Below are 27,500 nucleotides of genomic sequence, written 5' to 3'. Positions count from 1 at the left end.
CCGCTATGGTGGAAACCAATGGGCAGGTTATTTCACCCTGATGCCCCTGTTACCTAGCAGTGAATAGGTACCTAAGGGAGTTAGACAGCTGCTACGGGCTGCGTCTTGGAGGGGAGGGGGGAATTAGTTGATTGATTGACAGTTGAGAGGCGGGTCGGAAGAGCCGAGCTCAACCCCCTGCAAGCACAATTAGGTGAATACTTGGTGAATACATAGCTTATATACACAAACCTCATACCATACACACCCACACCCATACAAGGAGCTGGTCGGCCGAGCGGACAGCACGCTGGGCTTGTGATCCTGTGGTCCCGGGTTCGATCCCGGGCGCCGGCGAGAAACAATGGGCAGAGTTTCTTTCACCCTATGCCCCTGTTACCTAGCAGTAAAATAGGTACCTGGGTGTTAGTCAGCTGTCACGGGCTGCTTCCTGGGGGTGGAGGCCTGGTCGAGGACCGGGCCGCGGGGACACTAAAAAGCCCCGAAATCATCTCAAGATAACCTCAAGATAACCCTATATACAGCATACGCAGCCTATATACACTACACACAACTCATATATAACATACACAGCCTATATACACCATACACAGCTTATATACTGTACACTACAGATATCCATTACGCTCATATTCATACACAACGATACATCGTAATGTATCCTCAACATCGTGTATGACAGCCTCATACATCACCCTGTGACAAATACTAGCGTACCGTGACATTTTGTGACAGTCCACACTATGTATACCCGTCTTGTATGGTGGCCGTGGGGATCATACACCACTATACGTACCAACAACGTCCTGTATGGTGGCCGAGTGACTGCAGGTGAGGAAGTCTGTGTAGAAGCTCACCATAACGAGTCCTTCGTTCACGGCCTGAAAGAGAAAGGTGTTTCAGGGCCAGGTCCTGGTACCTGGGGCCACCACCAGGTCCTGGTACCTGGTGCCACCACCAGGTCCTGGTACCTGGTGCCACCACCAGGTCCTGGTACCTGGTACCTGGGGCCACCACCAGGTCCTGGTACCTGGTGCCACCACCAGGTCCTGGTACCTGGGGCCACCACCAGGTCCTGGTTCCTGGGGCCACCACCAGGTCCCAGCACTTGGTACCTGGGGCCACCACCAGGTCCCAGAACCTGGTACCTGGCCCACCACCAGGTCCCAGCATCTAGCCCTGACCCACCACCAGGTCCCAGCACCTAGCCCTGGCCCACCACCAGGTCCCAGCACCTAGCCCTGACCCACCACCAGGTCCCAGCACCTAGCCCTGGCCCACCACCAGGTCCCAGCACCTAGCCCTGACCCACCACCAGGTCCCAGCACCTAGCCCTGGCCCACCACCAGGTCCCAGCACCTAGCCCTGGCCCACCACCAGGTCCCAGCACCTAGCTCTGACCCACCACCAGGTCCTAGCACCTAGCCCTGAGGCAGTAACCAAACAACAATAATATGACAATGTAAATAGTCTATGTATTTTGTAGACCTAGCTTAATATTAACATTGGAATTATTAATATGTCAATATATTGTGCTTTGACTCTGTATATTTATGGCTGTATTATGTATGAACTCTAATTATAAATGTATAAATTTTTTTCATTACAATTATTGTTATTTTTTATCATTAGAATGATCACTTGTTGTAATTGGATATAATAGCTTCATAAATATGTTACTGCTTCTTTAAATAAATTTAAATTTAAATTGCTTCTTTATTAATAAACTTTAAATTATTATCATAACCCATTATTGATGATTTTATGTCTGGAATTTAATTAACACTGAGGCCTACCTTTGTGGTCGTTCCGCCATTTTTTTATGGGTCTACCTGTTGTCTGTGTCTACCCAATGGGTCTACCTGTTGTCTGTGTCTACCCAATGGGTCTACCTGTTGTCTGTGTCTACCCAATGGGTCTACCTGTTGTCTGTGTCTACCCAATGGGTCTACCTGTTGTCTGTGTCTACCCAATGGGTCTACCCAATGTCTGTGTCTACCCAATGGGTCTACCTGTTGTCTGTGTCTACCCAATGGGTCTACCCAATGTCTGTGTCCAGTACTACATCATAAGACATATCCATCTATATTAACAGATTTTATTATTACAAAATCTTCTTTGATGAAAAGACGTCCCTAAATTATTTTTAATATATGCAAATTGAAATCACAACAGCGTGATGAATCAATTGTAATTATTGGAGTAATAAGTTGGGAAGCAAACACGTGGTTGTGGGCGAATGTGTAGTTTGTGTTCCTGGAGAGGTGCTTATATATATATATATGTATATATATATATATATATATATATATATATATATATATATATATATATATATATATATATATATATATATATATATATATATATATATATATATATATATATATATATATATATATATTGTCCGGTCGTGATGGTCAAGCGGATTAAGGCGTCCCTGTACATACCAGTTGTGGGAGTATGGGTTCGAGTCACTTCTGGGGTGTGAGTTTTCAGTTATATATATATATATATATATATATATATATATATATATATATATACATATATATATATATATATATATATATATATATATATATATATATATATATATATATATATATATATATATATATATATATATATGTTGTCTTACTAATATTTTCCAATTAAAGAAAATCATAAGAGAAAGAACATTTGTTCATTTGTAACAGACATATTTACCAGGGAACTGAGGATGTCATCTGGTAGGTTCCTGTCAATGTGACAGAGGGCGCGGGTGGCGGAGTGGGAGAAGATGACGGGAGCGCGGGAGGCGGCCAGCACGTCCAGGGCCGTCCTGGCCGAGGCGTGAGACAGGTCCACCAGCATCCCAACACGGTTCATCTCCAAGATCATCTCCTGCAAGGAGACAAATATGATGCAGGGAGGAATGATTTGTGGGACTATATCAATCTACTCAGATTCATTCAGTTATCTAACCCACGCTTCAAACATTGAATATATTATTTAGATAATAAGAAAGACTTGGGTAAATACTGGTTTGGTAACAGGGTTGTTGATTTGTGGAACCAATTACCGCGAAACGTGCTGGAGGTGGGGTCCCTCGATTGTTTCAAGCGCGGGTTGGACAAGTATATGAGTGGGATTGGGTGGTTATAAACAATGCCCTGATATTGCTAGGCTTTATCCAAGCGATAGCGAGTCTTTTTCCTTGTTTATTTCCCTCCCGATTTTCAATAATTGGCAAATTTGCAAATATAAATAAATCATTTATACTAATTCTTTGTTTTTCCTTTAGTATAGTCATGCCCTAATTCAACTTAATATAGCACCCCCAATGCAGTGAGCCTCTTATCTTTTTAATTATTCTTTTATGTGGCACTGTATCATAAGCTTTTGAAATGGTCAAATGATTGGCAGATGCAGTTTGTTCTTATCATCAGTTGTTGAGGGCACTTGGTGTCAATTTGCCGACTGGACAAATATTGTAAATGAAATGCAATTTCATTCATTGATAACTAGGAACACTTCTATCGAAGGAATGACATGTATGCTCGAGATGGGACTCATTTATCTAGGTCTGGGGTTGTTGCTATTAGAATAAAGGCAACTGCAGAAGGCCTATTGGCCCATACGAGTACCATTGTCAACTCATTGGAATCTGTGGCTGGAGAAGTTTGTTTGGGTTTAAACTGTTAGTAGATAATGGTATGAGAATTGATATGAAGAAAGGAAGCAATAAACATGTGTGTCGGTAGAGGAAAAAATTGACAAAAGGAACAAGGAAGGAAAAAAAAGCCTCAAAATAACAATACACTTTAGGTATATTACACGAACAGTAGGAGTCTAAGAAACAAAATAAACAATTTAAATGCTCTTGTCTGGACAGAAACAATATATATTATTGCACTTACCGAAACATGGAGGAATACAAAAAAACAGAGAACTATTAGCTGAAAATCAAATAAATGTATTTAAACTATTTCACACAGATAGATATATTAGATGAGGAGGGGGAGTAGCCATATATGTTAGGGAAAATTTTAAATGTTGTCTCAAAAAGGGACAAGAAAAAAAGGAACTGAGGCTCACACAGAAACTATTTGGTTAGAATTAAATGAAAAAGCTAAAATTTTTATAACATACAGGCCACCTAACTTAGACAGAATGGAAGTTAAGCATCTATGGGATGATCTAAGTCAAACAGTATTTGTGTCATGGGTGACTTTAATTTTAGTGGTATAAACTGGCTTAACGGAACATAAAGGGATAATAATATTTTAGCCTTAGTTTTAACTAACAGGGAGACACAAACTAATGACATCGAAATAGGGAGTGAACGAGGGACCAGTGATCACAAAGAAATCAGATTTAGCATAGAATGAAATATATTTGTAGAAGAAAATTCTGTTAAAGTGCCAAATTTTCGAAAAAGCTGATTTTAATACCCTAAGAAGTTTTTTGGGGTAAAATAGATTGAAAAGTCTTGGAGCGAGACGTGAACCCAGTCATGGGGGATGTAAAAAGGGATTTTCTAAATCTAAACTTATCCAATTTATACACATTGTTTCCTGTTCTGTCTTGTGTTGACACTTTTAATACCTATTAATATCCCCTTTATGTCCATTCGTCCACTTTCACACCTCTATCATGTGACCCCTAATTCTTAAATTTTCTAGAGTGTAATTTAAGCTTTGTCAATCTTTCTTCATATGACAGGTTTCTAATTTGTGGGATTAACTTTGTCATCCTACGCTGGACGAGTTCTAGTGAATTTATATACATTCTATAGTACGGCGACCAAAACTGAGCTGCATAATCTAAATGGGGCCTAACTAGAGCAAGATATAGCTTGAGAACCACACCAGGTGTCTTGTTACTAACGCTTCGATTAATAATTCCCAGTGTCCTATTCGCCTTATTACGAACATTATTGCATTGATCGTTTGGTTTTAAATTCTTACTAATCATAACTCCCAGATCACTTTCGCAATCTCAACACCATCTAGCTCGTATCTTGTAACTATCATCATTACCTAACCTCAAAACCTTATATATGTTAGCATTAAACTGCATCTGCCAATCTCTTGACAATTTATCTTTGCCCTGTTGTATGAACTTCATAGTTTGGTTTTGCCCTTTTTATCTCTTTTTAACATCAGATTCTCACCAGTTGGACGAATTCTCGTTCTAAACTGACTTCCCCATTCATAAGAACAAAGGTAACTGCAGAAAGCCTATTGGCCCATACGAAGCAGCTCCTATCTATAACCACCCAATCCCACTCATATACTTGTCCAACCCGCACTTGAAACAATCGAGGGACACCACCTCCACCACGTTACGCGGCAACCCTGTTACCGAACCAGTATTTACCCAAGTCTAAATCTAAATCTTTCCTAAAGGGGTTTGCGATGTGGACTCAAAATATAACCTATTTAAAAATATTCTAAGCGAAGCCCAGGTAAAAATCTAAGCGAAGCGAAGATAAAAAGGGAGTCTAAAAAATCTAAGCGAAGCGAAGATAAAAAGGGGAAGATAAGCGAAGATAAAAATCTAAGCGAAGCCCAGGAACGTAGTATACCATATAAATTTAATAGATCGAATACCAATGACCCAAAGTGGATAACAAAGAATTTGAAGAACCTTATAGGTAAAAAGAGAGCTTGGTACAAAAGGATTAAAAATGGGGAGGTCACTTTAGAACAGGAATTCGTACAACTGGTTAGAAATGTTAAAAAAGAGATAAGGAAAGCAAAAAGAAACTATGAAGTTCGCATAGCAAGCAAAGACAACTCCTAAAGAGTTTTTCCAGTTATACGGGACAAAGATTAGGGAGAGGATAGGTCCATTAAAAACTGAGACAGGTCAAATAACAGATAATGATGAAGAGCTGAGTAGGATTTTTAATAAATATTTTATATCTGTATTTACTAAAGAGGAACTTAACAATATGCCTTCAGCCGAACAAGTATATGTGGGTGGGGCCGAGGACAGGTTGACTAGTTTAGCAGTTACCAGGGAGGATGTAATTAAACAAATAGTTGTTTAATTACATCCAACTCAAACCAAACAAATCCCCAGGGCCGGATGAAGTGTTTGCCAGGGTGCTTAAAGAATGCAAAGAGGAGCTTTGCGACCCACTGTCTACCATATAACCACCAAATCCCACTCATAAAGATTTCTAATTAGGGGATTAACTTTGTTAGGAGCTGCCTCGTATGGGCCTTCTGCAGTTACCTAAGAATAAAGGTAAGTGCAGAAGGCCTATTGGCCCATACGAGGCAGTTCCGATCTATAACCACCGAATCCCACTCATACTTGTCCAACCCACGTTTAAAACAGATAACCTTTATTCTTATCTTCATTAATTAAAGCCTCTGGGCTTTACACATGAAGCTGGAGCAAATGTGACATCCGTAAATGCTTTCCCATTATAACTAGTCATAAATGGTCAGAACAAAAACAAATTTGATAAAAATTAAAATGTATTTGTTTATTTTCACATAAAGGTAATGTGTACATTAAAATATTTGCTGGCTCGGGAGTAAAACAATTCAGTTTCAGTCAATTCAATTCAGTAAAACCTAAAGAAAATAAAAAACTTTCTTGATCCATGTGATGAGTGAAGGCTTGAGGCTGGCTTCCAGCAGCAGCTTGTGGTGTGGTAGCCGCGACACTCTTCACCTGCTGGACGCCTCCGGACTCCGTACTTCTCTTCATCCTGATGTCGGCCATTGTCTGTTCTATCAGGAAGGCCTCAACGATAGAACTGTTAACAAGCTTATATGGTTTCTTTTTAGAATGTCTTTTGCGAGCAATCTTATCAGGAAGATTGTTTGCTGATACATTTTCATGGGAAAAATTCCTTCCTGCCTCCTTCTTCTTGGCCTTGAGCTTGGCTTCATCAGAGCACTTGTTGACTTTATAATGCATTAACCGACCAGGAATTTTAACCTGTGTGAGGGCGCCTGAAGTAACACCTCGCCTCAAAGCCAGCTTCAGATGGATGTCAGCGTCCTTCTCGTTAACCGGGAAATTACAGACGACGAACTTCAGAATATCCTGATGGGAGGAGCCTTGACTACTATTAATGAATGTGATGGCGGCAACAACCATCTCAGAATACTTGAGATGGTTCGCAGTCCTGTCCAAAACATTATCAGATGTCTTAGTTTTGGACCTTAAGACGACCATCTTGTGGGCTATCGTAAGACTCGATGCAGACAACTCGTATTGATCCTACACTTTCAAGAGGTAATGAGTGATTGCGTTGACTTGTCTTCTAAGGCTATATATAACAGCTAAAGTCAGGTGAGTACACGTCACTCACCTGTACACAGTCAGGTGTCCACAGCACCGTTCTTGTGCCAGGTAAGTTCACTACGAGCTCACCATAGCCCGTGCTACTTGGAACTTGTTCCGAGTAGCTGAATCTATAACAACAGGTGAGTAACATAAGAATAAAGGTAACTGCAGAAGGCCTATTGACAGATACGAACATAAGCATAAAGGTAGCTGAGGCAGTTGAAAGTGGTAAGGATTGTGCTGTTGTGTACCTTGACTTTAGCAAAGCTTTTGATACAGTGCCACATGAAAGACTAATTAAAAAAATAGAAGCTCATGGTATTGGGGGTGCTATATTAAGTTGGATTAGGGCATTGCTGTTCCAGAGGAAACAGAGAGTTAGTATAAATGGGGTTTAGTCAGAGTGGGATAATGTTGTTAGTGGAGTACCACAGGGCTCTGTCCTGGGACCTCTGCTGTTTATAATATATATAAATGATTTAGATTCAGGTTTGAGTAGCAACATCTGCAAATTTGCAGATGATACAAAAATCGGTAGGGAAAATCAACACGAAAGAAGACTCGCTATCACTTCAAGTTGATATAAATAGGGTTTTAAAATGGTCAAAAGACTGGCAGATGCAGTTTAATGCTAATTTATGTAAAGTTTTGAAGGTAGGTAATGATGATAGAGTTACAAGATACGAGCTAGATGGTGTTGAGATTGCGAAAGGGATCTGGGAGTTATGATTAGTAAGAATTTAAAACAAAAAGGATCAATGCATGAATGTTCGTAATAAGGCGAATAAGACACTGGGATTTATTAATCGAAGCGTTAGTAACAAGACACCTGGTGTGGTTCTTCAGCTATATCTTGCTCTGGTTAGGCCCCATTTAGATTATGCAGTTCAGTTCTGGTCGCCGTACTATAGAATGGATATAAATTCACTTGAACGTGTCCAGCGTTGGATAAGAACAAGGTAACTGCAGAAGGCCTATTGGCCCATACGAGGCAGCTCCTATCTATAACCACCCAATCCCACTCATATACTTGTCCAACCCGCGCTTGAAACAATCGAGGGACCCCCACATCCACCACGTTATGTGGTAATTGGTTCCACAAATCAACAACCCTGTTACCGAACCAGGCTATATAACCAGGTTCTCAAGCTATATCTTGCTCTAGTTAGGCCCCATTTAGATTATGCAGTTCAGTTTTGGTCGCCATATTATAGAATGGATATAAATTCACTTGAACGTGTCCAGCGTAGGATGACTAAGTTAATTCCCCAAATTAGAAATCTTTCATATGAAGAAAGATTAACAAAGCTTAAGTTGCATTCACTGGAAAGGCGAAGAGTTAGGGGTGACATGATAGAGGTTTACAAGTGGGTGAATGGACATAACAAAGGGGATATTAATAGGGTATTAAAAGTATCAACACAAGACAGAACACGAAACAATGGGTATAAATTGGATAAGTTTAGATTTAGGAAAGACTTGGGTAAATACTGGTTCAGTAACAGGGTTGTTGATTTGTGGAACCATTGCCGCGTAACATTGTGGAGGTGGGGTCCCTCGATTGTTCCAAGCATGGGTTGGACATGTATATGAGTGGGATTGGGGGGTTATAAATAGGAGCTGCCTCGTATGGGCTAATAGGCCTTCTGCAGTTGCATGGTGACAAATGTAAGGTTTTGAGGCTAGGTAATGATGATAGAGTTACAGGAGACGAACTTGATGGTGTTGAGAGTGCGAAGTCGGATTGCGAAAGGGATCTGGGAGTTATGATTAGTAAGAATTAAAAAAAAAAATCCATGCATAAATGTTCGTAAAAAAAAGGCGACTCACTTTGCCGTAGGGTGTGAGGCGGCGGGTGTTAGTTTAGAGAGACTCACCTTGCCGTAAGGTGTGAGGCCGCGGGTGTTGGGCGGGTGGGAGCCCGGCTCTGAGCACTCCGCCCTAGGGGGGAAACAAGGAGAATATACCGTCAATATCTGCCACCTGTGTCGCCTCAGGAACACACCGAACTAGGGGGGGGGGGAGGTTATTGAACCATTATTCACAGCGGCAGGCAGACGCCAGGAGTTATCAAATCAGGAGACCAGGCTCCTTCTACGTGCTACCCTTCCACACACAAGCTTTACCACATAGTCGGCAACAATTATAATATTTATCTTGCCTTTAGTAAGGATTTTAGCACTGAAAGCCGCTAGAGGCTGATCGCCCACAAGATTGAAGAGGATGTTCTCAAGTGAACAAGAGTCTGATTGAAATACAAAGCAAGTTAGCGAGAAAAATCCAAGTTTTCAAATGCAAGCAAGTTTGTTTGTCAAGTTTGTTTGTCAGAATGGATAAATGTGACCATTGGCGGGTCCCAGGACCCTAGAGAGAGACCACGGACACGGTACCTTGGTTCAACATCTCGTAGATCAGATATCATCTCACTCTCATATCTTGAGGTCGAGAGGTAAGGGAATACGGTACAGTAACCATGGTCCTATAAACACGGCAAAATTGTCTCATAATGGTGGCACAATGGTACCATAATACAATAAATATAACCCTTAATAGAGTGACCTAGTATGAGGAGGGAGGGAGGGAGCATGGAGGAGGGTGAGGAAAGACAAGGGTGAAGGTAAGGGAGGATGAGAGTAAAGGCGAGGGTGACGCAAGGGCTAGGAAGGGTGAGTATAAGGGAAAGGGATGGTAGAGGGGACGCACTTGAGTGAGAGAGGGGGCTTAAAATTGAAGGGAGGGACCGGACTCACCAGGGAGGGGAACTCAGATGGGGCCTAACAGGGAAGGAGAGTCAACAGGAGAAGGAACTCGCTGGGAGAGAGGGAACTCACCACGGGAGAATACTCATCAAGAGAGGGGGCTCATCAGGAGAGGGCGACTCATCAGGAGAGGGAGACTCATTAGGAGAGGGAGACTTATTAGGAAATGGAGCTAATCAAGGGAGGGGACTCATCAGAAGGGGAACTTATCAGTAAAGGGAGTTCATCAGGAGAAGGGGAAGGGGGGGGGGGGGGACTTACCAAGGGGTGTGGCACTTGTGGGTAAGGGTGACGTAGCGTATGCCCAGATCATACAGCGCCCGCACCACGCCCATGCTGCTGGCCAGCCCATGACCGCCCTCCACGCCCATCAGGCTTGCCACACGCCCACGCTCGAACTCCTCCATGATCCCTAGGGGGGCAAAGGGCAAGCTAACATGAATCCAGGGGAAGAGGGCTGGAGGTCAGGGTACCATGTTCCCTGGGGGAACATGGTACCCCCTCCCCCTCCTGGGGGGGGGGGGCAGAGGTTAAAGTTCAGGGAACTTGTAACCACTATACCATGGAGGCAGAGATCAGGGGGTTAGAAAGCAAGGTACCATGATCCCAGAGGTGAAAAGGTCAGTGTCCATTGCACCGTTTTCTGAAAACAGGGACTACATCTCACGGTACTCTTAACTCTTACTGGGAAAATATCACAATTTACGGTATCATAAATTTGAGGTCAGGACACGATACCACCCAGGGGTGAAGTGTTCAGTACCATATACTCCCAGGGAAAGTCATGACACTGATTCTTGGAGCCACTGATCTGTTTATCACTGGGTATAGACATTAAGGCATAAGTACTCCTGTGGGGGGGGGGGGGGAAGCAGATATCTTATTAGATCTGCTTTTTAGCCGGAAGCTACGACACCTCTTTATCCTTTGTCTATGTGTCATCTGGCTTTCTATATTTCTGCGGTTTTCCTTACGAAGTTGGTGTTCCTCGGTCTTGGTACATATCCCTGCCCACCTTCCTCACTCTCAGGATTTCATCGAGAGATTAGGACTGAAGCCTTATTGTAAGATGCTTAATGTTGATGTTGGTCTCTCTTATGGTGTTCCTCTGAGGGGGCTTCATGGTCTCTCGTTCCCCACTGACGTCCTCTTCCATCTTATCAGACGCTGTGTTGACTCTAACTTCTTCTCTATCAATGGTAAATACTTCACTCTAACTCATAGTGTCATTCTGTGATCTCTTCCTCCTGTTCTTGCAAGTCTCTATGTTGATATTAGCCCTTCTTGTTGACCAAACCACACACTAGAAAGTGAAGGGACGACGACGTTTCGGTCCGTCCTGGACCATTCTCAAGTCGCTGAATGTTTCCTTTTTCTGGCTTCGCTATGTTGATATTTTTGTCTTTGTAATTTCTAACATTTCCTCTCTGTTCTAAACAGTCAGGTTCCTTCCAGCAATTTCAACGTTGAATGGAAATCTAATTCCCTTCCTAGATGTGGATTGATATCGCTATTTGCTTCTTTCTTGTGTCTTGTGGTGTCTGTTTAGGTCTCTCTCTCTCTCTCTCTCTCTCTCTCTCTCTCTCTCTCTCTCTCTCTCTCTCTCTCTCTCTCTCTCTCTCTCTCTCTCTCTCTCTCTCTCTCTCTCTTCTCTCTCTCTCCTCTCTCTCTCTCTCCTCTCTCTCTCTCTCTCTCTCTCTCTCTCTCTCTCTCTCTCTCTCTCTCTCTCTCTCTCTGTCTCTCTCCTCTCTTCTCTCTTCTCTCTCCTCTCTTCTCTCTCCTCTCTTCTCTCTCTTCTCTCTCTCTTCTCTCTCTCTCTCCTCTCTCTCTCTCTCTTCTCTCTCTCTCTCTCTTCTTTCTCTCTCTCTCTCTCTCTCTCTCTCTCTCTCTCTCTCTCTCTCTCTCTCTCTCTCTCTCTCTCTCTCTCTCTCTCTCTCTCTCTCTCTCTGTGCTAAAAATTTCGTGTTAATCAAAAACAGCTGCACTAATATTCTTTCTGTTTTAACAACTTCTTTACATTACAAGAAGGAGTCTTTAGTACAAGAAATGATTCTAATACAATTTCCTTTTGGGTCATTCTCTCACTCAAGTCATTCCTTGCCTCACTCCTCCCTCCATCACCTCTCACCTGCGGAGGAGCGGACGAGGGTGGTGTCGGCGGGACTCGCAGCAATCATCCTCTTCACTACGTCGATCTGTTCCAGGAGCAGCTGTACCGTATTGAGGTACTGCGCCTCGCACGGTACGTACACCGACCAGAACTGTGGATGAGACGGTCCTCTGGTGAGTGTGAGACGGTACAGTGGTCATTGTGGGTGAGATGGTACAGTGGTCATTGTGGGTAAGACGGTACACTGACCATTGTGGGGTGAGGCAGTGTAAATCTATCAGTAATCATGACTCCCAGATTCCTTTCGCAATCAAACTTGGCAGTCTCAACACCATTCAGCTGATACCCTGTAATTATCATCATTACCTAGCCTCAAAACCTTACATTTGTCGGCATTAAACTGCACTGCCAGACTTTTGGCCACTTCAAAACCCTATTTATATCGCCTTGAAGTGATTTTGAGTCTTCAGAGTTTTTTCCCTTCCGATTTTTGTATCGTCGTTTGCAAATATTGCTCCTCAACCCTAAATTTAAAAAAAAAAATACATATATAATAAATAACAGAGGTCCCAGAACAGAGTCTTGAGGGACTCCACTTACAATATTTTCCCACTCTGATTTAACCCCATTGATACTAACTCTTTGTTTCCTTTGGTATAGCCATGCCCTAATCCAACTTAATATAGCACCCCCAATACCATGAGCCTCTATTTTTTTAATCAGTCTTTCATGTGGCACTGTGTCAAAAGTTTTGCTAAAGTCAAGGTACACAACATCACAAACCTTACCACTATCAACTGCCTCAACTATGCTGGAATCGTATAATAGCAAGTTTGACAAACATGAACGGTCCTTAGTGAAACCATATTGCGAATCATTGATTAATCTATATTTTTCAAGATGAAGAAAATTATCAATTTTCTTTTGCAATTATCGATTTAAGCAATTTTCCCTCAATATACGTTAAGTTTATTGGCCGATAGTCTGATACAAGTGATCTATTTCCTTTCTTAAAAAATTGGTACCACATTAGCAACCTTCCACGACTCTGCCACTCTACCTGACTCAAATGTTTTATTAAATATAGTAAACAACTGCTCACAAAGCCCCTCTATACATTCTTTAAGCACCCTGGCAAACACTTCGTCCGGCCCTGGGGATTTGTCTGACTTGAGTTTTTCTATTTGTTTAGTAACATTGTCCCTCTTAACTGCTAAACTAGTCAACCTGTCCTCTGTCCCACCATTATAGACCGGCTCAACTGAAGGCATAATGTTAAGGTCTTCTTTAGACAGAGACAATTTAAAGGAGGCAAGACGGTACACTGGTCAACATAAAGGAGGCAAGACGGTACACTGGTCAACATAAAGGAGGCAAGACGGTACACTGGTCAACATAAAGAAGCAAGACGGTACACTGGTCAACATAAAGAAGCAAGACGGTACACTGGTCAACATAAAGAAGCAAGACGGTACACTGGTCAACATAAAGAAGCAAGACGGTACACTGGTCAACATAAAGAAGCAAGACGGTACACTGGTCAACATAAAGAAGCAAGACGGTACACTGGTCAACATAAAGAAGCAAGACGGTACACTGGTCAACATAAAGAAGCAAGACGGTACACTGGTCAACATAAAGAAGCAAGACGGTACACTGGTCAACATAAAGAAGCAAGACGGTACACAGGTCAACATAAAGAAGCAAGACGGTACACTGGTCAACATAAAGAAGCAAGACGGTACACTGGTCAACATAAAGGAGGCAAGACGGTACACTGGTCAACATAAAGGAGGCAAGACGGTACACTGGTCAACATAAAGAAGCAAGACGGTACACTGGTCAACATAAAGAAGCAAGACGGTACACTGGTCAACATAAAGAAGCAAGACGGTACACTGGTCAACATAAAGGAGGCAAGACGGTACACTGGTCATCATAAAGAAGCAAGACGGTACACTGGTCAACATAAAGGAGGCAAGACGGTACACTGGTCATCATAAAGAAGCAAGACGGTACACTGGTCAACATAAAGGAGGCAAGACGGTACACTGGTCATCATAAAGAAGCAAGACGGTACACTGGTCAACATAAAGAAGCAAGACGGTACACTGGTCAACATAAAGAAGCAAGACGGTACACTGGTCAACATAAAGAAGCAAGACGGTACACTGGTCAACATAAAGAAGCAAGACGGTACACTGGTCAACATAAAGAAGCAAGACGGTACACTGGTCAACATAAAGAAGCAAGACGGTACACTGGTCAACATAAAGAAGCAAGACGGTACACTGGTCAACATAAAGAAGCAAGACGGTACACTGGTCAACATAAAGAAGCAAGACGGTACACTGGTCAACATAAAGAAGCAAGACGGTACACTGGTCAACATAAAGAAGCAAGACGGTACACTGGTCAACATAAAGAAGCAAGACGGTACACTGGTCAACATAAAGAAGCAAGACGGTACACTGGTCAACAAGTAACTTTAGATTATGTTATTATTTCTTCGTTCCATTTGCCGTCTTAATCATCATATTCATCGTGACAATAAACACCATTGTCATCAAAGTTGAAACACTCGATCAAAGAGCCACAAACGATTTGTTACTAACAAGGCTGTTTGTTAGTAGGTAGTTGATAGCGGCACAGGGAGCCGGTCGGCCGAGCGGACAGCACGCTGGACTTGTGATCCTGTGGTCCTGGGTTCGATCCCAGGCGCCGGCGAGAAACAATGGGCAGAGTTTCTTTCACCCTATGCTCCTGTTACCTAGCAGTAAAATAGGTACCTGGGTGTTAGTCAGCTGTCACGGGCTGCTTCCTGGGGGTGGAGGCCTGGTCGAGGACCGGGCCGGGGGGACACTAAAGCCCCGAAATCATCTCAAGATAACCTCAAGATAACCTCAAGATAACAACCGTCCTCTCAACTAATACAACTAAATTTGTACGTTGTCGCCCCTCAACGTACCAATAACAAAACTACTAAAATATGTAGAGGCTCAGAAAAATCCGCTCTATATATATATTAGTTGGTTAAGATAAGGTGGGTGGCGTTTTCTGGTTAGGTTAGTCTCTAACCTGCTGCATGGGTGACTGCTTCTTCCCCGTATCAACCTACCCTGACTTGGCGCCCTGGGGCCAGATTCACGAAAGCACTTACGAAAGCACTTACGAACCTGTACATCTTTTCTCAATCTTTGGCGACTTTGTTTCCAAATATTAAACAGTTAATGAGCTTCGAAACACCATGAGGCTGTTTATAACAATAACAACAGTTGAATGGGAAGTTTTCATGCTTGTAAACTGTTTAATAAATGTAACCAAAGTCGTCAAAGATTGAGGAAAGATGTACACGTTCGTAAGTACTTGCGTAAGTGCTTTCGTGAATCTGGCTCCTGGAGAGGCCACTCCAGACCGACAACCAGAGCGCAACTCCATAGTCTCCTTACCTTGAGGTGCTTCCGGGGCTTAGCGTCCCCGCGGCCCGGTCGTCGACCAGGCCTCCCGAGACTGATGGATGCCCACTGCTAGTCCCTTGTATTTTGTACGTTGTGGCCAATAAAGAGAACGGTCTGGACACAACGTAGAGACCGATATCAGTGACAAATGTTACCTCAAAATATACAGGTAACTTTTATGGAACATTACAACCTCAAGTTCCTCCTCCAGGAAGGTGTGTAGTGTGTTTGTGACTCGGGTTGAGAAACAGCTCTTGGCTCCACTGGGCTCTAATCGTTCGGCTATAATCTTATTTCTCTAGTTATATGTTGTGTCTTTATGACTCAAAATTGCTTTTTGCTTTGAACATTTTTAGTGCTTGTGATGAAGAACTGTTCATCGTTGGTGTTGCAAGAATGAGCAGACTCAACTCCTGCAGTTCTTGTGGTGATTGCGATGAGTCACAATAACGTGGCTGGAGCAGTTTGACCAGACCACACTCTAGAAGGCGGAAGGGACGACGACGTTACGTTCCGTCCTGGACCATTCTCAAGTCGATTGTGACATGATCATCTTGTGATTGTGACACAATCGACTTGAGAATAGTCCAGGACGGACCGAAACGTCGTCGTCCCTTCACCTTCTAGTGTGTGGTCTGGTCAATCTTGTGATGATTCATCATTAAAAGACTATGGCCAGTTCTTGTAGTGGAGTAACGTACGACTTTATTTCATTTTGTTTAGTTCATCGACTTTTATCGTAAATGCGGGTAAAACTCTGTTAATACAACATTGTCGTTAATCTCTGAATAACCTCCACTTGGTCGCTATCTTCGTTAGGATCCCGTGCATGGAAGATGGTTATGGAAGACGACGTATTAAGGAGTAATTAAGAATAAAGATGAGGTTAAAAATCACAGGATTTACCTAAAAAAAAGGCAAATATTTTGAAAGCCGTTTTCACTGTCTACTTGCCTGTGATATCAGAGGCTGGGTTTGATATCAGAGGCTAGGTTTGATATCAGAGGATAGGTTTGATATCAGAGGCTGGGTTTGATATCAGAGGCTGGGTTTGATATCAGAATCCAGTGCGGTTCCACTGGGTTCTATTCCTGGGGCTTTGATAAGAGTGAGCAGAATGCCCCTCATAAATATTAACGGTGATACAGCTTTAGATATAAACTTGGAAGATTGAGGTTGAGTGTTGATAAATTCACTGACGACAGATTCACTACACCTATCACCACACCACTACCATCACCACAACACCACACCACCACCACACCACCACCACCGCCACAAACACCACCACCACCACCACACATCACCACCACCACACATCACCACCACCACACATCACCACCACCACACCACCACCACCACCACTAACAACGTAAGACCACCATTACAACAGTCGACAACAACGCCCCAACCACACTACCAATAACAGTTTGCTCCAAGAAGTTGGTGGAGTGGCCACACCGCCCGCCCCGTGTCCCCAAGACTTGTCTCCACACTCAAAAGTCAACTCGGGTTGAACTCGTGTACCGTCGTCTCCCAAGACAATTACCGAGGAAATGATAAAAGTTGCCAAGGTGAGCTCACGTCTTGTTGACCCTGTCGTCGGTCGTGTCTCTCTTGTTGTTTATATCTTGTTAGCCTCACAGTCTTGCTGATCCCTATTGTCTTGCTGGATATCTTGTCTTGGATATCTTGGATATTGTCTTGCTCTCTGTGCATCTCTGAGCTGACAATAATGGAGTGTTATGATTGACTTGGTGGAAATCTGTGGTGGTCTTGGGCAGGAGGCCTTGGAGACGACGACCGGGCCGCGGGGACGCTAAGCCCCGGAAGCACCTCACGGTAAGGACAAGCAATGTGCTTGTCCAAAGTAGGAAGCGAGGAGCCTTAATAACTTCTCGTCTTGGAGTGTCAGGAAACAAAAGACACTTTAAGAAGTCTCTGAAAAGGTCTTCAACAGTTTTCGCGAAGACCCCCAATTCATTAGTCGCTCTGGAGGATGAGTGTGTGTGTGTGTAGGGAGGCTGCCACTCACGTGGAGACAAGACGAGGAAACAAGGACCCCAAAACGAGGTAAGGAAGCGAATTTTGGTTGCAAGCGATTCCCAGGTGAGGTATTTAGACTCTTTTGTGCCAGAAACCGAGAAAACTTGTTAAGGGTTTCCTATATGTGAATGGGAATTGAGGATATTGTTACCAATATGAGCGATATTGTGGCTCGAAATGGGAACAAACCATTATTTGTATTAGTGGCGGGGAAATGTAGTAGGACGAGTTACGAGTAAGGGGAGAAGGGAGGGAACTATCAGGGGGGAAGCGCCAAGCCATTACGACTATATAGTACTTGGAAGGGGTCAGGATAAGGATTTGGGATGGGACGGCGGGAAAGGAATGGTGCCCAACTACTTGGACGGTCGGGGCTTGAACGTCGACCTGCATGAAACGAGACCGTCGCTCTACCGTCCAGCCCAAGCTATTTAAGAGTAAGGCACTCACTCATACAAAGGTTTAAGACAACCATCGAATTAGATATGAGCAGTGGAGAGGGGTAACGATCATGTGTGGTATTCTTCCAAGAAAGGGAGTTGGAAATGAATGATTGTCCAGAGCACTTTAGAGTCAATTGCCGACTGGACAAAGATTGTAAATTAACTCCAATATAATTAATTGATAACTGGGAACACTTCTATGGAAGGAATGACATGTATGCTCGGGATGGGGTGCATCTATCTAGGGCTGGGGTTGTTGCTGTTGCCAACTCTTTGGAATCTGTGGTTGGAGGGGTTTGTTTGGGTTTGAACTGTTAGTAGTTAGTGGTATGGGAATAGAATTGGGGATAGGAGGAAATAACAAAAGGGGTTGGCAGTGGAAAACGTTGGATAAAAGGAACAGGGGGAAAGATGAGACTGAATAACTGACTCCAGACTTCAACACACGTGCTACAGTAGAGGTCCAGTACAGGTACTGTACAGGTCCACCAAGCGTGGCGTCACAGACCGTACCAAACTTAACACAAGTCAGAAATATTCACAAATTTTTCGTTTCCATCACGATGGCAAAGTGTAGCTTCATGTTCTCTTTTGAGAACGTGATATATATATATATATATATATATATATATATATATATATATATATATATATATATATATATATATATATATGTGTGTGTGTGTGTGTGTGTGTGTGTGTGTGTGTGTGTGTGTGTGTGTGTGTTAGTAATTATCTAACTTTTTAATTGTTTTAATTTGTATAGCATTTCTAACACCCTTAAAATTTCACAGCAGGATAAGAACGGTGGAGCTGCTCACTCCCATACTCCTGTCTGTGTGTGTGTGGTGCTTCCCAACCCCACCTACCAGCAAGGGTCACGTGATCACTATGTCACCAGGTGACTTAATACGTCACAGTCATCACCCAACATAACATTACACTGTCAGATAACTCCCCCCCCCCCCGCCACCTCCTCTGGGTTTATAGAACGGTGTAAATGTGAAGAAAAAAAATCTCTGCTGGCTTTTACAAGTGTAAACATTAGCTTTTAAACATCTCGCGCGTTATTCGCTGTTCAAACATTATGTGAGTCAATTTTCTGTTCACTAACACTATTTTCAAGAATATTTAAGTAATTTCCCGTTCGAACGTTATATTTAAGGTATTCTTTGATTGAACGTTCAAATGTACTTATTTTGCTGTAATGTTATTCACCACCAGCTTGGTGTTTCGGTCAGATGCCGCGCTCCCCCCCCCCCCCCCCCCCACACACACACACACACACACACACACACACACACGCTGACTCCATACACAGTTTCAAGTGTAGATATGATAGAGCTCAATAGGCTCAGGAACCTGTACACCTGTTGATTGACGGTTGAGAGGCGGGACCAAAGAGCCAGAGCTCAACCCCCGCAAGCACAACTAGGTGAGTACACACACACACACACACACACACACACACACACACACACACACACACACACACACACACACACACACACACACACACACACACACACACGTTGTGTGTGAGAGTGTCAGACGTCACTACAGACGAGATACTACAGTATCAGAGTAGTTTACAGATGGAATGCATTAGGAAGTGATGTGGTGGAGGCTGACTTCGTACACAGTTTCTAATGTAAATATGATGGAACACGAGAAGCTCAGGAATCTGTACACCTTTTGTACACTGTACACTGATTGACGGTTGAGAGGCGGGACCAAAGAGCCAGAGCTCAACCTCCGCAAGCACAACTAGGTGAGTACACACATTTGATGAATTTGAGCTCACCAGGGATGAGGTCAAAAGGAATATGTTGGAGCTGAATATGACAAAGACTTTTAGACCTGACAGACTCTCATCGTGGATACTAAAGGAAGGTGCAGAAGCACTAAGTGTGCCACTCTCTATGGTGTATAACAGGTCACTGGAAACAGGAGACCTACCAGAAAGTTGGAAGACAGCTAATGTTGTCCCAATATACAAAAAGGGTGACAGGCAAGAGGCACTGAACTACACGCCAGTTTCTCTAACATGTATACCATGCAAGGTGATGGAGAAGATCGTGAGGAAAAGGGTCGTAGAGCATCTGGAGGGAAATGGCTTTGTAACACACAAGCATGGGTTCAGGGATGATTAATCGTGCCTCAAAGGCTTAATAGACTTCTATGACCAGGACGACAAAAATTAGACAAGAAAGAGAAGGGTGGGGCAGACTGCATTTTATTGGACTGTCAGAAAGCCTTTGACACAGTACCTAATAAAAGGCTGTTACAAAAGTTGGAGAAACAGGCAGGAGTAAAAGGTAAGGTGCTCCAGTGGATAAGGGAGTATCTAAGCAACAGGAAACGGCGAGTAACTGTGAGGGGGGAGACATCAGAGTGGCGGGATGTCACCAGCGGAGTCCCACAGGACTCTTTATCTGAACCCATCCTGTTTCAGATATATGTAAACGATCTTCCAGAGGGTATAGATTCATTCCTCTATATATTTTCTGATGATGCAAAAATTATGAGAAGAATCAAGAAAGATGAAGATAGACAGAAACTACAGGATGACCTGGACAAACTGGAGGAATGATCTAGAAAATTTCTACTAAAGTTTAACTCAGGAAAGTGTAAAGTAATGAAAGTAGGCGAAGGGAGCAGGAGGCTGAACACAAGGTACCATCTGGGAGGTGATATCCTGCAAGAGTCAAATATAGAGAAAGATCTGAGGGGGTTGATATCACACCGAACCTGTCCCCAGAGGCCCGCATCAAAAGGATATCATCAGCGGCATATGCTAGACTGGCCAACATAAGAACTGCCTTTAGAAACTTGTATAACGAATCGTTCAGGCCCCTGTATACCACTTATGTCAGACCACTCCTGGATTATGAAGCTCCAGCTTGGAGTCCATACCTAGTTAAACACAAGACAAAGTTAGAGAAGATTCAGAGTTATGCCACCAGACTGGTCTCAGAACTGAGAAGTATGAGCTACGAGGAAAGGCTACGAAAGCTAAACCTCACATCCCTGGAAGACAAAAGAGTAAGGAGAGACATGATAACCACCTACAAAATTCTCAGGGGAATTGACAGGGGTGGACAAAGACAAAAGTATTTAGCACGGGTGGAACACGAACAAGGGGACACAGGTGGAAACTTAGTACCCAAACAAGCCACAGAGACATTAAAATTTGGTTTCAGTGTCAGAGTAGTTAACAGATGGAATACATTAGGCAGTGATGTGGTGGAGGCTGACTCCATACACAGTTTCAAATGTAGATATGATAGAACCCAATAAAGGCTCCAAAATCTACATCAGTTAATAGACAGTTGAGAGGCGAGACCAAAGAGCCAAAGCTCAACCCCCCGCAAGCACAACTAGGTGAGTACACACGTCTTGGGTCCCCCCATTGTTATGGTGTCCCTTAACAACCTCGAGTCTTTCACAGCCTGAAAGAGAAGAGAATTATCAGGGAAAAGCACCAAGCTATATAGCATATATACCGCTGGGAAGGGGATCAGGATAAGGATTTGGGATGGGAAGGGGGGAAGGAATGGTGCCCAACGCATTGGACGGTCGGGAAATTGAACGCCGACCTGCAGGAAGCGAGACCGTCGCTCTACCGTCCAGCCCAAGTGGTGGAACTTTCACACTCTGGAAATACCAGCTCCTCAAGTCCTGCTGGTCAGCAATACTTTCTGACCAGCAAAGTCATTCGTCTTCCTCCCCTCCCTCTCGTCCCCCTGAAGAAACACGCATTTGTAATTACTTCTCACAGTTTCATTTCTAAGATAGTGGCACCTGGACTACCTTTGTGTTTCCATTCCTCGGATTATTTGCTGGATAATACTGTGTTTGTATACAATACTTAAACTCTTCAGTGTGTTCGCAGTTATACACTTGTTCTCTCTCTCCCTTGGGGGGTTTGAAGGCTGCTCTGTGTGGAGAGGTGTTGGTGTGGGCCGTCGGCATCAGGTAAGGGGGTTAGGTTAGGTTGTGTACAGGGGTGTTGGAGTGAAGCTGTGTATAGGGGTGCTGGAGTGAAGCTGAGTACAGGGGTGCTGGAGTGAAGCTGTGTACAAGGGTGCTGAAGTTCATGAAACTGTGTAGGGAAGTGCTGGAGCGAAGCCAGAAAGAATGGGAGGGAGGGAGGGAGGGTTTGAAACGAGCTAAACAGAGGAGTTGAAAATTTTAAGTGCTGTAGTAAGTTAAAATTTGGGACAAAGGCCGGATGACTGTGCGTGTGTGTGGGGGTGGAGTGTGAGGTGTTGGAGTGAGGAGGAGGAGGAGGAGGAGGAGAGGGTTTTGGGTCTGTGCTAGTTACAGGAGGAGTGGAGGGGTGAGGCTAGTGGATAGGGATAGAGTAGGGCAGGGATGGCGGGGGGGGGGGGGGGGGGGGTAGAATGTGGGTAGAGGAAGGAGTATGTTGAAAGGATGGGAAGTGAACTTGTTTATGGTTCAGTTGTTGTTATCTCTAGGATTGTCCAGCTGATAGATGAGGGTTCTCTACTTACCTATGGTGTTATTATGCTGGGAGATTAAGTTTCTCTCTCTCTCTCTCTCTCTCTCTCTCTCTCTCTCTCTCTCTCTCTCTCTCTCTCTCTCTCTCTCTCTCTCTCTCTCTCTCTCTCTCTCTCTCCCCTTGCACGTCTTACCTACCTCTAGTGTTGCCACTGACTTCTTTTCTAATATCCTTCTGAAGACACATCTGTGTCACTTTGTAAATATGGAGTTTGTTCTCTAGGGCCTCGGTCACTTCAGCTCTCTCCTTCGCTGTCCATTCCTCTTAATTGGTTCCTTACCGATCCTTAATTCCTGCCACTACAAGTGCCCTTTTCCTTTGTGGTAGCTCGTTATTGCCTCTTGTGAAGGGGCTGCCTGCATCGCCACTTCCTGCCTTTAAGGTTATTGTTAACCAATTCCGCAAGTGAGATCTTTCGTGAAAAAGACCCCACCTGCTTTTGTTATCCAGCCACCATGAGCAAGGGTAGCTCATGGTGGCTCATCTCCTTCTTTCAATGACCTAGTCACACTGGCGCTTTCTCTTCATAATTATCAATATCTATTATTATTATCTTCTGCTCCTTTGCTGACCTCAACTCACCCCAGACTGTCTCTTGTTACCCTTCCTGATCTCTTCACATTTTTGAGTCAGAATTCAGACTAGAGAGCGGGGAGGGGGGGGGGGGAGGAATGTGAAATAGAAGGGATGGGGCAGATCACAGTAGTCTTGGGAGGGGGGGGGAGGGGGGTGTTGAAGTTTAGGGTTGGCCTGTACTACACGTCTGTGGGACAACCACAACTACAACCTCTAGTATTGACCTCTGGGAAGAAAGCAAACATCATTTCGATTCCTAAGGCGAAATAATCTGGCAATTACAACCCCATTTCATTAATGTTATTCATGTGTACAGGTGCAGAATGGAAGGTCTGAAACAGGCTCCTGTGGAAGACTGGAGACCCGCATAGAGACATGTTTGGCTTCACTAGAGCAGCAAGTATTGCCAACTGCACAGCAACATTACTAGGAATAGTTAACTCGGGTCTGGCTACTGTGATCTCCCTTGATGTAGAAAAAAGTAATTTCGAACTTGCAGGTCAACAAGCTTGCAAGTTTGAAATCTTCCAATAGCAACAGGTGGATATGAGAATACATTGAAGATCACAAAGACAATCACTGAGAGAAGTGTTGACGAGATAGATGCAGACCTCGTTATGCCAGCCCCTTGGGCACCCTCCCCCCCAGCAGACCTTAAGATTATGGCCCTTCAAGGAAAAGAGTCAGACGGACCCCCATCAGATACGCAACATTGTACTAATGAATACTGAAACAAACTTGGCCTCTGACAGACATACTTCACAGATCAGTAGACCAGCAGGGACAAGAATCCGGAGCCGCAGTTAAGGCAGGACATTCTGTAGTTAGTTGAAGACTCTCTTAATAACTGGTGCTCGACAGAGATGCTAACCATTCAAAAGGCTTTGGAACAAGCTCTTGCTGAACACAAGACATGTTATGATACATACAATTTCAAGAACTGCCATTGAAACCTTGCAACAAGAACGCATACGCGACAACATCCATCTGACCACAAACATCATAGCATTAATGTAAATGCGCAAACTGCGTGCCCAATGATGCAGGAACATCAGGGATATACAGTGCAGATGAAGTTGCAAAACTTGCACCAAAGATGAGGAATATAGAAGTTTACATACCACATGGTCTAGCACAGATTAAGACAATTATTAGAGATAGAACAATGCAGAAGATGTACATTTACCACAACACAACATTTACCACAACACAACATTTACCACAACACAACATTTACCACAACACAACATTTACCACAACACAACATTTACCACAACACAACATTTACCACAACACAACATTTACCACAACACAACATTTACCACAACACAACATTTACCACAACACAACATTTACCACAACACAACATTTACCACAACACAACATTTACCACAACACAACAGAAATGTGAGCACTGGAGAAACGGCCAACAGACCACCGGAAAGTGATCCAACAGAGTGCACAGTTACCAACTAAATAAGATTATCACTGAGATTTAAAAGCACAGAAGTTGTAAAACACATTAGCCATAAACTTAGTGAAGTCAACATACGAGTCGTAAACACTCATCCACCACTTAAGTAAGACAGAGTTGTGCAACACTTAGTGGGCCAGCAAGAGGCTTAGCGCCCACACAGGAATATCTCTGAAAAAAAGTAGCCCCACCACCACCACCACGGGAACTACCACCACCACAACCACCACCACAACCACCACCACGGAAACTACCACCACCACCATAACCACTACAACAACCACCACCACCACCACCACCACCACCACCATAACCACTACAACAACCACCACCACCACCACCACCACCACCACCACCACCACCATAACCACTACAACAACCACTACCACCACCACCACAGGAACTACCACCACCACCACGGGAACTACCACCACCACCACGGGAACTACCACCACCACCACGGGAACTACCACCACCACCACGGGAACTACCACCACCACCACAGGAACTACCACCACCACCACGGGAACTACCACCACCACCATAACCACTACAGCAACCACTACCACCATCACTAACCTCCACCTAGTACCACCATCCATTACGTTTATAAGCCAATATGAATTTTCCCACCATTAAGTTCAACGCGTGGATACGACTGGTGATCCCAAGCCTTTAGAGTATTAGGGAGCCAAGGTAATATGAGCGGCAGTATCCTCCAACACGCGTGTTGCTGTAAGTCCTCTTAATATTAGTACTGAGGAAATATGCATGTGGAAGAGGGATATCTTGAGGTTATCTTGAGATGATTTCGGGGCTTTTTTAGTGTCCCCGCGGCCCGGTCCTCGACCAGGCCTCCACCCCCCAGGAAGCAGCCCGTGACAGCTGACTAACACCCAGGTACCTATTTTACTGTTAGGTAACAGAGGCATAGGGTGAAAGAAAGGGTGGAGAGAAACTAATAATAATTATGAGGAGAGAGCCAAGAGCCTGTAGAGCATCATGGGAGAGGGGAGGAATAGAGGACAGGAGAGGAGCTGGGATAGGAAAACGGTGGGAAAGGAATGGTGCCTAACGGTGGTTCCACCGTGGGAGGACCCGACGTGGTTGCCCGAGGGTTAAGGGACTGTTATGGACTCCTGGCGTGGCTGTGGGAAATGTTAATGCTTTTAAGACTTTACAGACCACGAAGGCAACAATAACCGCGGAAGAGGTCTTGATAGATGGTGCAGAGTGAGGGAGCTGTTGTGGGTAGCATCTTGTGGAAGATAAGTGGGTAGCTTCGAGTGACCTGTAGCCTAACAACCTTCCAGTCCCTGACTAGAATATATAAAAAAAATGTCATCTTGGTTATCTTCAGGTTATCTTGAGATGATTTCGGGGCTTAGCGTCCCCGCGGCCCGGTCCTCAACCAGGCCTCCGTTTTGTTACACATCCCCATAGGAAGCAGCCCGTAGCAGCTGTCTAACTCCCAGGTACCTATTTACCGCTAGGTGAAGAGGAACATCAGGGGTGAAAGTAAGTCTACCCATTTGTTTCCACTTCCGCCGGGGATCGAACCCGGGACCTCAGGACTACGAATCCCGAGCGCTGTCCACTAAGCCGTCAGCCCCCCCCTCCCATCCCTCAGATCATGATCATAATTGAGAAATCAGCAATGATGTATCAGCACCAATTACTGCCGCAGGATATACAGGCTTCTAATTGATGGAAATATATTTAACGAATAAATGAATATGGAAAATTGGAATCCACATGACTGTCCAGACCCATGGGGGGGGGGGAGGGTTACCCCAGTGGGGGAAGGGTTACCCCAAGGGGGGGGTACCCCAAGGGGGGGTTTACCCCAAGGGGGGGTTTACCCCAAGGGGGGTTTACCTCAGGTCGCAGCTGGGGGAACTGACCGCGTCAGTACGTTAGTGAATCTATTAACAGTGAGGGGAAAACGGTGTGTATTTTCTGTCTGTGCTTGCAGGGTAAAGCTGTTAGCTCTTGGGCCCCGCCTTTCTAGCCTTTGGTTGTCTGATGTACTGACTCTTTTCATATTTTATTTTTATCATATCTACCACACGCGCGGCTGAGTGGGCGGCGCTCTGGGGTCGTAGTCATAAGGGTTAGGGGGTTCTATTCACAACAAAAGCAGAGACAAATGGGCAGTGTCTTTCACGTGATGGGTCTGTTCACCTAGTAGTAAGTAGGTACTTGGGAGTTAGACAGCTGCTATGGGCTGCTTCCTGGGGATGTGTGCACGCGTGTGTGTGTGTACTCACCTATTTGTACTCACCTATTTGTGCTTGCGGGGGTTGAGCTTTGGCTCTTTGGTCCCGCCTCTCAACTGTCAATCAACTGGTGTACAGATTCCTGAGCCTACTGGGCTCTATCATATCTACATATGAAACTGTGTATGGAGTCAGCCTCCACCACATCACTGCCTAATGCATTCCATCCGTTAACTACTCTGACACTGAAAAAAGTTCCTTCAAACGTCCCTGTGGCTCATGTGGGTACTCAGTTTCCACCCGTGTCCCCTTGTTCGCGTCCCACCAGTGTTGAATAGTTTATCCTTGTTTACCCGGTCGATTCCTCTGAGGATTTTGTAGGTTGTGATCATGTCTCCCCTTACTCTTTGTGTGTGTGTGCGTGCGTGCATTTGCTTTGTTTTGATGTATTGTACTGAGAAGAGAAAATAGAGAGATAAAGACAAAAGAGACAAGAGCCCCCCCCCCCCCCACACACCCACGCACACACGCACACACACACACACACACACACACACACACACACACACACACACACACACACACACACACACA

General features: G+C 44.2%; 1 protein-coding gene across 2 annotated transcripts in view; it reads right to left on the bottom strand.

The window, feature by feature from the left end:
• The window catches only part of LOC123753971 (dipeptidase 1), a 72,078-nt gene that overhangs the window by 12,711 nt on the left and 31,867 nt on the right, over nt 1-27,500 (bottom strand). For both annotated transcript variants that reach the window (XM_069307836.1, XM_069307843.1), the window contains 5 exons: nt 12,184-12,316; nt 10,317-10,467; nt 9,174-9,237; nt 2,710-2,886; nt 797-881 (listed from right to left, as the gene is read on the bottom strand). In XM_069307836.1, coding sequence (XP_069163937.1) covers nt 797-881; nt 2,710-2,886; nt 9,174-9,237; nt 10,317-10,467; nt 12,184-12,316 — 610 coding nt within the window. The remainder of the gene's footprint in view (nt 1-796; nt 882-2,709; nt 2,887-9,173; nt 9,238-10,316; nt 10,468-12,183; nt 12,317-27,500) is intronic.

The sequence above is a fragment of the Procambarus clarkii genome, chromosome 6 (assembly GCF_040958095.1).
Source record: "Procambarus clarkii isolate CNS0578487 chromosome 6, FALCON_Pclarkii_2.0, whole genome shotgun sequence".
Taxonomy (NCBI): domain Eukaryota; kingdom Metazoa; phylum Arthropoda; class Malacostraca; order Decapoda; family Cambaridae; genus Procambarus; species Procambarus clarkii.
Note: the sequence above shows the minus strand (reverse complement) of the source record. Positions and strands in the feature narration are given on the sequence as shown.